Raw genomic sequence first — 13,810 nt, 5'->3', positions numbered from 1 at the left:
TAGCTGCTGCAGAAGGGCCTCTGGACTCCCAAACTCTTCTGGCAAGAAGGACATATGCATCCCCCAGAGCAGGAGCAGAAGTAGGAGCAGGAGCAGGAGCAGGAGCAGGGTAGGAGCAAGGTAAGATGTAGGATGGTACCAGACCCTGGGGTAGGAGTGCTCCTGCCTTTTTTGCTGCCCTTTGTCTAGGGGAGGAGCCTAGAGGCTAGAGGCTGCCCAGGCCTGGGTCTGGGCCTTTGGGTGTGTGCCCAGCCACAGTAGGGGGGTGGGCTCTTAATTGTAGAGGTGGCTCCAGTAACACTTCACTGCGAGATGTGTGGGCAGGGATGGAATGTCAAAGGGAAAACAGGGAGACAAGAATACAGAGATAGGAGAGGCCAGAAATAGCACAGGCCTGGGTGAGATACCAGGGGCTGGTGGTGGTGGAGGGAGCGGTAGAGGAAGGTCAAGCCCTCTCCAGAGAAGGTCTATCCTGGGTTTGCCCTCCCTTGCACCCCCCCCCAATCCCCTCCCCAAGTGCAATTCCAGGACCTCAGGAGCCCAACAGGGTGGGCTGCACATGTCAGGATTGTATTCTGGTCCTGGGTCTCCCCACCTCTCTGAGCACCCCCTCCCCCTCCTGAGTGAATGGGTGGGGAGCGAGGGGGTAGGTCTTGCCACCTGAGTCACCCCCCTTCCTGCTCCTGGCAACTCCACTTACAGGCTGACACAGCTAGGGCCCCACCCACCCTGCCAGCCTGCCTGCCCCTCCCTCCCCCACCAGCCAGGAGAGATGCCTGCCCTGACAGGTGCCCTTCCCACAGAGAGGCCACCCTCCCTTCCCAGCACACACACACACACACACACACACACACACACACACCAGGAATGTCTTTTCTCCCTCACCTGTGGAGAGTCCTTGGGAAGAAAAAGAAGAGGCCAATCAGAACCTCCTTCCTTGTCTATATGGGGAACTGAGACTGGAGTCAGGAGATGAATGAACTTCCCTAAAAACACACAAGCAAATTCCTGGCAGGGCTGGGACTTGAAGCTTTGTCTCCTGCCCGCCTGCTCTCCCGCTCCAGCTCTCCTCAGAGGTCTAAGTCAGTAACCTCCCTCCACTTCCCCGGCACTCCCAGAGCCACAGCCACGGATTATGCAAAGACCCTCCCCCCAGCTCGCCGCCCTCTCCACCTCCCTCAGTGGAAACTGGAGTCAGGACTTGGAGGCCCCTGGCCCTGAACATCAATCCCATCTTCCCCAGTCCCATCCCTGGGCCACCAGGGAATTTGAGAGTTGAGATCCTTGAATATTTCATCAGCACTTCAGCCTCCAGTTCAAGAAGCAGCCAACTTACAGTTCATGGATGATTTATGGCCCCAGCAGAGAACCTGGAAGTCGTGGGGGGGGGGGGGAGGGGCGGAGGGGTGGTCGGTGAAGGCTGGACCCAACTGTGAGGAGGGTGCTGGAGAGATGCCAGCTCCATCCAAAGTGTGTGTGAGGGGAGCTGGGGGAGGCCAGGGGCATTTCCATTTTTGAGAATACCAATGTATTTTCAAACAAACAGACAGAAAACCAACCAGGGCTATCAAAATAATTGTGCTAAAGGTTAAAGTCATATGACAAGCATTTTTGAACTTCATTCCTGTCCCTGTGTCTTTGTAACTGGGTGCATAACCTCATTTGGAGATAACAAAAAATATGAACGGGAAGTCCTCTATGGCTGTGAGGCTCCCACACCCACCCCAGCCAGAGCGAGAGGCCATACTCCCCACTTAGATCGGCTGAACCTCGATCCTTCCCAGGCTCCTCCTCCAGGAAGGCCATGAGGATTAGCCAAGTGGTCCAGGGAAAAGGAAGGAATCTCCAGTGGCCACCTCTGACTTTGCTCCAGGAGCATAACATCACACTCTTCTTCTAAAAGGAAAGATGGAAAACGTGACCCAAAATGGAAGACATCAAATTCTCTTGACTTCTTTCAGAGTGGCTGGCCGTAGCGAGTCCCTTCACAGATTCCGAGGATCAAGTATGTGTGTGTGCACGTGCGTAGGGTGTGTGTGGTAAACCAGCAAGTATGTCCGCCCCCTTACCTCAGTTTCCCCACTGAGTCATGGGCATGAGAGATGCTCCCACACCAAGGGCTGCTTGGGGGACAAAGAGATGCTATCCAGGCACCCTGGCACCAGGTGGGTCCCCGGCAGGTGGTAATTATGAGGTGATGTGTCCATAGGTTGGCCCTGGGTTTGGCCTGAGGTTGACTGGGGTGGGTGCCCCTCGTCCTCAGCACACTCCCATGGAATCCCCAGTCATCTTGGAGCTGAATCCTGGGAAGGGAGCTGGGCAGGACGGCACCAGCGTAGCCTAGAGTGAGCCCCGGCCCTGGGGGCCGTCTAGCCTCTCTGGGCCTCAGTTTCCCCATCTATGAAGTTAGGGGCATCTGCCAGAGCCTTGGAGAGAAGTTGCAAGAGAAAGCCTGGATGAGGGCCCCAGAGTGGGGAAGCTGTGGGGGGCTTGGCCCTGTGGCTGCCAGGACTCCCCAGTCAGGTTAGGCAGACACAGCCTTCTGACACGGGAAAGTGTCATTCTTGGTCCCCAGGGGACCCTGGGAAAGGGTCCAAGGGGAACAAGAGGGTAAGACTTCAAGAACTCTTTCTCAAATCCAAGGGGGGGATTTCTTCCATTGTAATTTACTGGAATTTGGGGGAAGGCCATGGGACTCCTCCTACCTCACTTGACCATCACTTAGGATTCAAGAAGAGGCTAGTCTGCGTGACTCCAGCAAGTCTGTCCCCAGGCCCCCTAATATCCGGCCCAATCTCAGGGAGCTGAAGGCAGGGCAGGACTGGCTCTGGGATCAGGCCTGAGAGAGGACTCTTGACAGTATGATCTCCCCTCCCTCTCTCCCTCCTGCACTTCCTCCCCCTGCCCTCCTTTCTGGAACTCCTTGCCTCCTGAAGTGAGTGGTGGCAATGTGGGCCACCTTTTGTCTCCACATCTGGCCCTCACCTTCCTCTCTTTGGCCCCAGCTGACAGCCTAAAGCTGGGGTGGGGAACATAAGGCCCTCGAAATCATCTGGCCTGGCCCTGCCAAGGCATTAGGGGTGAGTTAATTAAATGTTTGACCAAACATAGCAGGCTAATTTTTAGGTTGATAATTTTGTATGGCCGGGGAGTGATGTTATAAATACGCAAATGGCTCTTGGCAGAAGAAAGGTTCCCCACCTGGAAAGGGACAAAGCCCACCCCAGAGACCAGGGTGGCATTCTCATCTTTCTCTCCCTTCTCCGATTTGGGGAGAAAGGTCCAAACTCAGCTCCGCCACCACCATCCTCGGGGAGCCTGGGACAAGCTGCTTACCCCACAGCCTCACCTGTGGCGGAGGGGAATTGATATCTACATGGCAAGGCTGTTTGGCGTGTTATAAAGAACCTGCCACCCTGACCAGTTTGGCTCAGTGGATAGAGCGTCGGCCTGCGGACTGAAGGGTCCCAGGTTCGATTCTGGTCAAGGGCATGTACCTTGGTTGCAGGCACATCCCCAGTAGGAGGTGTGCAGGAGGCAGCTGATCAATGTTTCTCTCCCATCGATGTTTCTAACTCTCTATCCCTCTCCCTTCCTCTCTGTAAAAAATAAAATATATTTTAAAAAAATCACAAACCTGCCAAGGGCCTGGCACATAGTAGGTATTCAATACATTATAGTAGTGATGCTCTCCTTAGCATGGGGTCTTCTGGGCCCAGGACACCTCTGTGGCATCGGAGTCTGGCCCCACAGTGTGAGGTCTCCATCCCCAGTGCCCTATTGGCCATCACTAACCTTCTACCCATTTTACTACAGATGCTATGACTGACGAGATGCTGGGTGTGGTGCTGGGTGTGGGGGAAGGAGATAGATGTGGAGGAGGCAAGGGCGTCTGGGCTGGGTGGGGTTGGGAGAATGGGCTGGAGGGCTCCAGAGGGCCATGCTGGGACTTGCTGGGACTCTGTCTCACCGGTTTGGGGAGCTGGCCCGGCACTGGGGAGAGGCTGGCATTAGAGAAAGACAGGAGGGGCCGGTGCTGCCTGGGAACAAGGAGCTGAGATGGCACACTGGCTGGAAAGGCCTGGGCTGACAGCCTGTCTGGTGCCTAGAGAGGGGCCAGGCTTCTGCTCCCATTGGATACCCTCCACACACACACACACACACACACACACACACACACACACTCTCTCTCTCTCTCTCTCTCTCTCTCTCCCTCTGCCTCATCACCACACGCTCAGAGACGCCGCTCTCAGATGCACACTTAGACACACACATCAGCACACTTCTTGAACTGCAACCGCTCCATTCTCCCCATCCTCTGACCCAGCTCTATTTTCCCATCTTATTTATCTAAAATTTTTATAACACATAGTAGTGCTTCCTGCCTATCTCCCACTGGAATGCAGGCCCCACCAAGGCAGGGTGCTTGGCCTGCTGTGCCCACTAGTGAATGCCCAGCACCAGTGGGTGCTCAATAAATATGTTCTGCCCTGGCCGGTTTGGCTCAGTGGATAGAGCGTCGACCTGTGGACTTAAGGGTCCCGGGTTCAATTCCGGTCAAGGGTACATGCCTGGGTCGAGGGCTCGATCCCCAGTAGAGTGAGTGCAGGAGGCAGTCAATCCAGTCGGTGGTTCTCTGTCATCATTGATGTTTCTGTCTCTCTCTACCTCTCCTTTCCTCTCTGAAATCAAGAAAAAATATATTTAAAAATAAATAAATAAATACATCTGTCTGAGTGAGTGAGTGACCCCCGCCCCTAGAATCTTATTCACAAATGCACAGGGACGCATGTGGAGACACCCCCATGACATTGCCCTGGATGGACATTCTGACACACGCACACAGGCACCCGCTCACACCCAGCCTCGCACATCCACACTACACACAAGCATACAGACCTTCGCACTCCCGCACACCAGCACTTTCAGACTCACACCCACCCTTTCGGATTCCAAGGCTCCTAATCACACTGGCAGGCTCCAGCACATCCCTGCTCCCCACCCTCTGAAGTGCCAGCCCCCGGAGGGCAGCCCCTCCCAGCAACAGGGGGCAGAGCCCTGGTGGAAGCAGCTTGAAAGGGGTGGGGTTGGGCTGGGCCACCCTGGCACCTGGGAGTTCTCAGGCGACGCTACCGCTACCACAGCAGACTCACCTATGGGAGGAGTGAGGTCACCTTCGCCCTTGACCCCACCCATCTGCGCTCCAGACTCAGACTGGCCTTCCCACCTTCGTCATTGATAAAGGGCCAGGAAAGGGGTGTGGGGTGGGATATGGGGTTCTCCTGGGCACAGAGATGGGCGGGGCCCAGGCCCAGCCACCTGGCACAGGTGGGGAGTAGGGGTGTGGAAGGTGAGAACTAGGTTCCCAGCCTCAGCTCCACCCTACAGTGAGAGAGAACACTCCTCCACCACCCTGCCCCTCAGAGGCCAGAAACATGGGGAGTGGGCAGAACTGTCACCTGGCAGGCCCTGGCCCATGGTCCTTCCCAGAGACCCCCTGTGCCCCCACTTTCCCGTTGTGAAACCTGGAGCGAACACTGGTGAGTCACAGGGCTGGGCGACAGCCACCAGACACGGCTCTCACCCCCACATCTCCGGGTCCTCTGCCCCCCAAAGCCAATGTAAGATGGGGCAAGACACCACTGCCACCACAGTCTCACACTGCAGACCGTGAGGGCGCTCCTCTGGCCACTGAGATGGGGCCCCAATCTCATGGAGAATGGGCAGAGCGGGCAGGGCATGCTCACTCTGATTCCAAGGAACCTGGGTCAATGCCTGAAAAGTGAAAACTGGATATAAATGTCCTTGGCCCCTTCCCCTCACTCACCACATATCCCCAGGGAAGCCATGCTGAACTAGGAAAATACAGGACATCCCATCTTAGAAATCTGAAACCACCATCTTCCCAGGATTTGGGGCAGGTACTGCGTCCTCACGCCCCCTGGCGGTGGATTGCAATGACAGCAGCTGCTCTTCATGGTCACAAACACCCAGGGTCCGGAGGCCAGACTGTGCCTCCTCACCCGCCTCCCTCCGCATTTACAGATGAGGGGAGATGAGCACAGAGGCCGGGAGAGAAGGACCTGCACCCTCACCACTCAGCTCTTGGGAGAATGGACCCCAGGTCTTGTAACTCTTTCGTTGTTGATGTTGTTCATCCTCACCTGAGGATATTTTTCCATTGACTTTTTTTTTTTTAGGGAGAGAAGGAGAAAGACAGAGAGAAACATCGATGTGAGACACATCGATTGGTTGCCTCCTGCATGGGCCCGACCAGGGCCTGGGCCAGGGAGGACCCTGCAAGCAAGGTACATGCCCTTGATCGGACTCGAACCCAGGACCCATTGGTCGGCAGGCCGACGCTCTATCCACTGAGCCAAACCAGCTAGGGCCAGGCCTTGTAATTCATTCAACAAGAAACATTTATTGAGCACCGTGGCCAGTGTGCCAGGCACCGCTGGACTCCTGGTCCAGCACTCTCCGTGATGCCAGCCGCCCCTCTGCTATCTCTGAAATTCAGGCTGAGGCCCCGACTAGGAGAAGCTGGAATCTCCTCCTCCAAGGGAGGAGCAGCTGCAGCACCGCCATCCTGTGGTCCAGAGACCAGCGAGGAGGCAGGGGGGCCCGGGAGCAACGCTCTCAGGTGGGACAGGATGGGGCCTGGTCAGCTATGTCCATTTTACATTTTAATAAATAGTCTTGCTGCTGCTGCCCAGGCTGGTGAGGGTGGTCCCATTGGGCCCAGGCTTCCCATGTTCTTGTGAGGTGCAGGGGTGGCCCTCTTCTCATGCTAGTTCAGGCTCCGGCTCTGCAAAGAAAAGGAGAGAGCACTGGGGTGAGCCCCCCACCCCTCCCAACAGGTGTCTGGGTGCTATTCTACGGGGAGGTGGGGCAGGCAGGAGTGAGACTCCCCAGGAACAGGTCTCAGCTGACCCCTGATCCCAGGAAGGATGCCACCCCCTACAGAGGTTGCCAACAGACAGGAAGCCCCCCAGAGAAGGGGGGGTCCCAGCATCCAACATACATATCATTCCCCACCTCTGTATCCCAGTGCCTGGATCCCTCTGTCCCCAACCTCCACCCCAGGCTGCATCCCCACCCCCCATCATGGCTCAAGTCACTGACCAGCCTCAGCCTCATCACCCTTGGCGTCCAGCTCCTGCCACGAGTCAGCATAGATGCCCTCCTCGTAGTCACCCTCCCCCTCAAACTCAGCATCGGATGGATGGTCCTCGGGCTCCAAGGGCGGTCCTGTCTCCTCCAGCTCCATCTAGAGAAGCCCCAGGGCGGGGAGAGACCAGATGACAGAAGGCACAAACCGGGATCAGTTCCAATCCTGGCCAAGGGGCCCTCCCACCCCATCTCTGTCTCAGGATCTCACACAGGAATGGTAAGAGGGTTTCTCCTACCGTCCTATTCCCCAGCTGCCCCCTCCCTAAACTGGTACCTGGGGTTCCATCAGCAGAGAGTCAGTGTTAGCAGAAGCTTCACCCTCTCTGCAGCCACCTGTTAAGTATAAATACGCCTAGAATGCTGCTAGCCCGTGCACACCGTCTGCTCATGCTATTCCCAGCCAGGAGCGTCTTTCCTCCCCTGTGCCTGCATTGGCCTTGTTTATCCCTCCAGCGCCAGGCATCAGCTCCAGGATGCAGCCCTTGATATGAGCCTGGCTGGGTCAGGAGTCCCCCGGTGCCCCCTGCTGACCTCTCCCCAGGGAGAGGGATTTGTGCCTCCCCCTGTTGCTGGGGAAAGGGGCCGGGCCTCTCATCCATTTAGCCCAGGCCCAAACCCAGTGTCTGGCGAACAGCACACCACACATGGCAGCAATCAACACGGCTGCTACCTGCTGAGCACTTAACCACATACGTGCCAGCTCTGTACTAAGTGATTTACAGACTTGATCTCGGGTCATTCTCACCCCATGGGGTGAGGTGGCCATTATCCTCCCCACTCAGTGGATGAAGAAATGAACGTTTCAGGGTTACCTAAGACTTGCCTGGAGGGGGCCCACTTGGGAAGGGGTGGACCAAGTCTGACCAGCGCCAACCTGGCTACTAAGAGTGTAGACCCAGCCCCCGTGTTCCATGTGGGAGCATGGTGCTTGAAAAAAGGAGGGAGTGGATAAAGAAGCCCTGAGCACCCTAACCGGTTTGGCTCAGTGGAGAGAGCGTCGGCCTGCGGACTGAAGGGTCCCAGGTTCGATTCCGGTCAAGGGCATGTACCTTGGTTGCGGGCACATCCCCAGTAGGGGGTGTGCAGGAGGCAGCTGATTGATGTTTCTCTCTCATCGATGTTTCTAACTCTCTATCCCTCTCCCTTCCTCTCTGTAAAAAAACCAATAAAATATTAAAATTAAAAAAAAAAAAGCCCTGAGCAGGGACACCTGAGAGCATTCACCCTCAAACCCTCATTCAGAATCAATGTAACACACTGTGGTCCTTCCTTCCTGGTGTCCTGCATTCCTTCCTTCACTCACTGGTTCATTCAAACTCAGTTTCTGGGCGCCAGCTCTGTTGTCCCAGGCACTGTGGGGGAGCTGGGAGTAACCTGGTCCCCAATCCTGGATCACAGCCCCCTAGGAGACTGGCTGGAGGGGGGTTGGGGGGGAGATGGACCAGGGCTGCAAGTAAGTCCAGGTCCAGGGAGGCAGGGAGGGTCAGAGTCGGCATTGCAAGCCTGGAAGACAGAGCCAGGGCATGCCGCCTGCCTTCCTGGAGGAGACAGAGCCAGGGCATGCCGCCTGGCTTCCTGGAGGAGGCACCACCTGAGCTGGGCCCAGGAGAAGCACGACTCAGACATATAGAGAAGGGGGCAGGAGAAGATGGAGTGGGGAGAGAAGGGCAGGTGTATTTAAGGGACAGGAGCATCCTGCTTCACAACAGCTGACTGCTGGGAGCTGGGGCTGAGCTTTGGCAAAGTGGCCCAAGGGGTCTCCATCATCACCCAGCCCTGGAGGGCAGGGGGCCGCTTACCTCGTCATCTGACTGCAGGTACATGTGCGAGAACTCTAGCAGCTCCCGCAGCTCCGCCGTCTGGTTGTGGTAGAGCATGGCCTCCTGGGAGGAAGGAGGGAAAGTGAGGTGAGCTGGACCCGCTGCCAGATGAGGAGCCAGAGCCCCTAGGATTTGGGCCCTCTGGCCCTTTTCCAGCCCAAGGGGTTCCGTGGGAAAGAGAGCCTCCACTGATTCGCAGTGTCTGCCACTGACAAGGAAATGGACAACAGCACCATGTGCCCCATGTGTGCCAGGGTTGCCCCAGACTCCTAAGGAGTTTCTCAGTTGGTCCAGGTTGGGAGGTCCCTGGGGAAGAAGGGCAAAGGCCAGCAGTGAGGGTGATGAGGGTGGGGAAGGGAGCAGGCAGGAGCCAACAGGTATTTTTATACCTCCCACCTCCCAGGCGGTGCTGGTAAGGTAGGGAGTACCAGCCCCATTTCGCAGGTGAGGCAGCAGATGGAGAAAGGGTCAGCGGTGTTCCCAGGACCACAAAGCCGGTGGGGCTGGGTTTGAACCCAGGACCCCAACCACAACTCATATTCTTTTCACTTTCCATCCTGCCTTCTGAGGAAGCCAGAATTTTTTATCCAATCCCACGGTCCCAAGAGTGCCTCGGAAGGCAAGGCCCACCTCGCGGGGCTGGAAGTCCTCCTCCTCCAGGCCCCAGCGAGCCCGGTGGAAGCGGTAATACACCAGGTTCTGCTGCATGACACTGTCCTCAGGGTCGAAGAGCATGTAGCTGGCGGCGCTGCGGGCAGCCTGGCGTACGTCGTTCACTGCAGACAGAAGAGGGGTGAGGGGTAGCCCTGGCACTGCCCCACCTTTAGGGATGACCCCCCCTCACCCACGCACCTTTAGGGATGACCGCCCCCCTCACCCACTCCTATCTCCCTCTTCAGTCCAGCGCCTCTGCCTCCTCAGCTGTCTTCCAGAATACCTTTGGGCATCTCACCCCACCCAACAATAATGCAAGCTAGGATGTATAGGGCACTTGATGTGTGCCAGGCCCTCATTTAAGACTCAACGTTTTTGTCATTCCCATTTTACAGAAAAGAAATTCAAGGCACAGAGAGGTCACGTAAACTGATCAAGCTCACACAGCTGGAGAATGATGTCAGTGGGGAATTAGAGGCCAGTGGTGGCCCTCAACCTCTTAGCCAACTGGACCCATGAAGGGTCTCCTGCCTTCTGTGTGTGTGTGTGTGAAATATATTTTTATTGATTTCAAAAAGGAAGGGAGAGGAAGAGAGAGATAGAAACATTAATGATGAGAGAGAACCACTGAATGGCTGCCTCCTGCACGCCCCTCAGTGGGGATTGAGCCAGCAACCTGGGCATGTGCTCCTGACGGGAATCAAACCTGGGACCCTTCAATCCACAGGCCGACGCTCTACCCACTGAGCCAAACCGGCTAGCGCTCTCCTGGCCCCTTGGTCCGCAGCCCCTCCACTCCACCTCCAGCTTCTGTCTGAATCTTAGCATCTCTGCATTGCAGGAACTCTAGCGATTGTCCATCGCAGCCCCCACCTGGGGCCAGGATCTCCCTCAAATGAGGAAAGCCTTAAGTCCTGGGGCTACTTCATTTTTTAAAAGATTTAAAAAGGTATTTTATATTATTTTTAGCGACAGAGGGAGAGTGAGAGAGAGAAATAACTATGTGAGACCAAAACATCAATCACACACCCCATACAAGCCTGAAACCTGGGCATGTGCCCTGACCTGGAATTGAACCAGCAACCTTTTGGCACATGGGTTGACGCCCAACCATCTGAGCCACACTGGCCAGGGCTCTGGTGCTACTTTTTATTAGCTATGTGACTAACGACCCCTTGCCCTCTATGTAAGCCTCAGTGTCCTCATCTGAAAAATGGGTCCAGCAATGTCATCTGCAGGGGGTGGGTGAGAGGATAAAGTGAGATAAACAGATGTGGCAGGGCTTTGTAAACTGTCAAGTGCAGTGCAGCCGTGGGCTAGCTAGTCATTTACCCTGAGGCTGCTCTCTGTTCTCTCCCTCAGCCTCTCACCTGCCCTCCCCACCCCCCTCGCCCTCCCAATAGCCCAGGGGCCTGAATTCTGAGGAACAGCTCCCCCTGACTCTGTGATGCTCTCCGCTCCCCACCCCACCCCCAAACCCCCAGGAGGCTCACACTTGTAGTAGGCAAACTGCAGGTAGTGATACATGGTGGCCACGAACTTCTCCACAAAGTAGCCACCCACGTTGGGGGTCAAGTTGGCCTCACAGTCCACCTTGCACTGCAGGGATTCTGCGAAAATATCTGGGCGGGGGTGGGGGGTAAGCAGGGGTGAGAAGCTGGTGATGGAGAAGATGTCCCGCCCCAGCTCTGCCTGCAGAGCCTGTTGCAATCCCAGGAGATGTGGCGGCTGGGATAAGCAATGCTGAGGGAGACTACAGCGGACTGCGCTGACTTACACCCACAGCTTGGCTCTCTGGGAGAGCGGCAGGCGAGGTGTGGAAGCGGTACTGATGCCCAGATTAAACAGCTCAGGACAGCCCTGAGGGACCCCTGCAGTTAGGGACTAGGTGTGCTTTCTGGCCACAAACTGCTTTTGGTGCATATGTGCTGGGCTGTTTCCCATCGCGGCAGGGCACCTTTGCACCTGCACTGACCTCTGCCTGGAAAGCCTGTGAACCCCACCTCCCCAGACCCTTCTGGGATGTCACAGCCTCTCTCCACTGGGACCCAGCACCTTGGGCCTCCAGACTGCAGCCCTTCTGCACCCAGTGGCAGGGATTCGTTACCCTGTCCGCCTCTCTCAGCTGGCTGCACACTCCACACTCCCAGGGACAGGACAACACTGACTACCTCCCAAGCACTGAGTAGGTGCTCCATAAATGTGTTAAGGGGTCTGAGTTGTTCTGGGCCCAGTGGTGGCTGGGAAGGATGCCCACGGGTTTGGGTGGGGGTACCTGCTATGGCAGGGTAGAAGTCCTTGAAGTCCACCTGCTCGTGGGCCCCCTCGCAGCCAGCCAGACACCGCGCAAAGGTAGCCAGGTACTCGGCCAGGGCCCGCTCCATGTCCTCTGTGCTGCTGCGGAAGTCCCCGCTGTTGTAGAGCTTCACCGCCCGGAGGAACACGGCCTGGAGGGAAGCAAGGTGAGGGTCAGGCACCCCCACACCCACCCACACACTTCTCTCCTCCCCAAGTCCTATGCGGGGGTTTGGGGTGGAGCTTCAGGGCCAGCCCTCCCCCTCCACCCACCTCATAGGGCTGCGCCTCCAAGTCGGTGAGGGGCTCCTCCGCCGCATCCAGCATCCCCCGGTAGTAGCTGAGATACTTGGTGGTCAGCTCATGCTTGGGGTTCTTCTGGAGGAAGGTGTAGGCCGCCGCCAACGCCTTCTCCAGCCGGTTAGCCTGTGGGGTGGGGTCAGGGTGGGTCAGCAGGGCCAGAGCCCGCTGCCCCAAGCGCACAAGAGGCTTAGGGATCGATGTCAGCAACTGTTCCGCCCCAACCGACGGGAAACCCGACCCCGGCTGCCAGCGATGGGGCCGAGCAGGGCCCAGGGGCGGGAGCCCACCTTGAACTGCGCGTAGTGCAGGTACTGGTAGGGCAGCCGGCTCTGGAAGTCGCGCAGCAGCTGGCGCGGCGGGTAGGGCACCTGGAAGGCGGGCAGCGTCCGCTTGCAGCGCCGCAGGCAGGCGGCGCGCTCCAGGACGTGGCCGAAGAGCCGCAGCTCGCGGGCCCACTCGTCGCCAGGACCCCCGGCGGGGCCGGGCGTGGGCCCGAGGGCCGAGGCGGCGGGCGGCGCGGGCCCGCTGCAGTTGGCGTGGCAGAAGGCCTCGCTGTCCCGCAGCAGCCGGTGCAGCCGCAGCGCCGCCTCCAGGTAGCGCGCGCTCTCGCGCCAGCTCTCGCCCTCGTACTGCTCCAGCGCGTGCCCGTAGGCCGTGGCCAGCGGCATCAGGTCCTCGGGCGGGAAGCCCCGGAAACTGTACTTCTCGTACTGCGCCTCGGAGCGGCCCAGCAGCAGCCACAGCAGCACCCAGGCCGCCCGCCCCATCCCCGCACCGCGCCGGCCGGCGGCTCTCAGAGCGGAGCTAGTGTCCGGGCCGGGCCCGCAGGCGAGCGGGCGGGGTAGGGGCCGGGCCGGCGTGCCCGCTGGGTCTTAGCGCCGGGCTTCGTGGCTGCCAGGAGGGCAATGGCCTAGGTCAGGTCCCCGGAGGGTCAGAGGGCTGCGTCTCCCCTCTTTTCGGTTGGCGCAATGGTGTCCTGAGTCCCCTACGTAGCCCGGTCCCCTGTCCTAAGGCTTTTCCTCGACAGATGGCGGGACGCTTCCCTTAAGGATGGGGAGCCCAGAAAGCTCCTCTCCACACTGTCCTCCCACCTTAAGATCGTGAAATTGAGGGAAGTGCCACCTCCCTCTATGCTGCCCAAGCCCTAGGACCTTGTTTCCCGTACATCACAGCGCCCCTTTTGCACTCGCCCCACCCTCAGTCCTGAAGGGGTAGCTCCCAGTGTCCCCCCAGCCCACGGCGGGCAGGCCACACCTGATTTTACCCTGCTCACCCTCCACTCCACCACCTCCTCCTGCCGGACCTCCATCCCACGTCAGAAAGCCCCGGCAGCCCAGGTTTTGCAGAACAAAGTATCTCCTCGTCCTGGGACAGTAGGGATGGGGGAGCACTGAGACACCCTCAGATTCTTTAGCCTCCCCAGCCTCCTGAAGAGGCTTTTGATTTGGGGGTGCCAGCGAAAGAAGCAAGAGATGCCTCGGTCCGGCTTTAGGACCCCGGGGGCTCCACGGGGGAAAAACACTGAACTTTTTATTTTCTTTTTTGGGTTTGGAGTCAGCTCCCAC

At 57.8% G+C, this 13,810-nt stretch overlaps 1 protein-coding gene across 1 annotated transcript; it reads right to left on the bottom strand.

Annotated features, from left to right (window-relative positions):
• Positions 1-6,404: 6,404 nt before the first annotated feature.
• Positions 6,405-13,098, bottom strand: P3H4 (prolyl 3-hydroxylase family member 4 (inactive)). Its single transcript, XM_080682512.1, has 8 exons — positions 12,533-13,098; positions 12,216-12,368; positions 11,923-12,094; positions 11,141-11,269; positions 9,624-9,769; positions 8,973-9,056; positions 7,126-7,270; positions 6,405-6,808 (listed from the first exon to the last, which is right to left on the bottom strand). The coding sequence occupies exons 1-8, from the start codon at positions 13,010-13,012 to the stop codon at positions 6,786-6,788; spliced, it is 1,332 nt and encodes a 443-aa protein (XP_080538638.1). The 5' UTR covers positions 13,013-13,098; the 3' UTR covers positions 6,405-6,785.
• Positions 13,099-13,810: the final 712 nt, after the last annotated feature.

This window comes from Plecotus auritus (assembly GCF_963455305.1).
Source record: "Plecotus auritus genome assembly, chromosome: 7".
In the NCBI taxonomy this organism is placed as follows: Eukaryota; Metazoa; Chordata; class Mammalia; order Chiroptera; family Vespertilionidae; genus Plecotus; species Plecotus auritus.
Note: the sequence above shows the minus strand (reverse complement) of the source record. Positions and strands in the feature narration are given on the sequence as shown.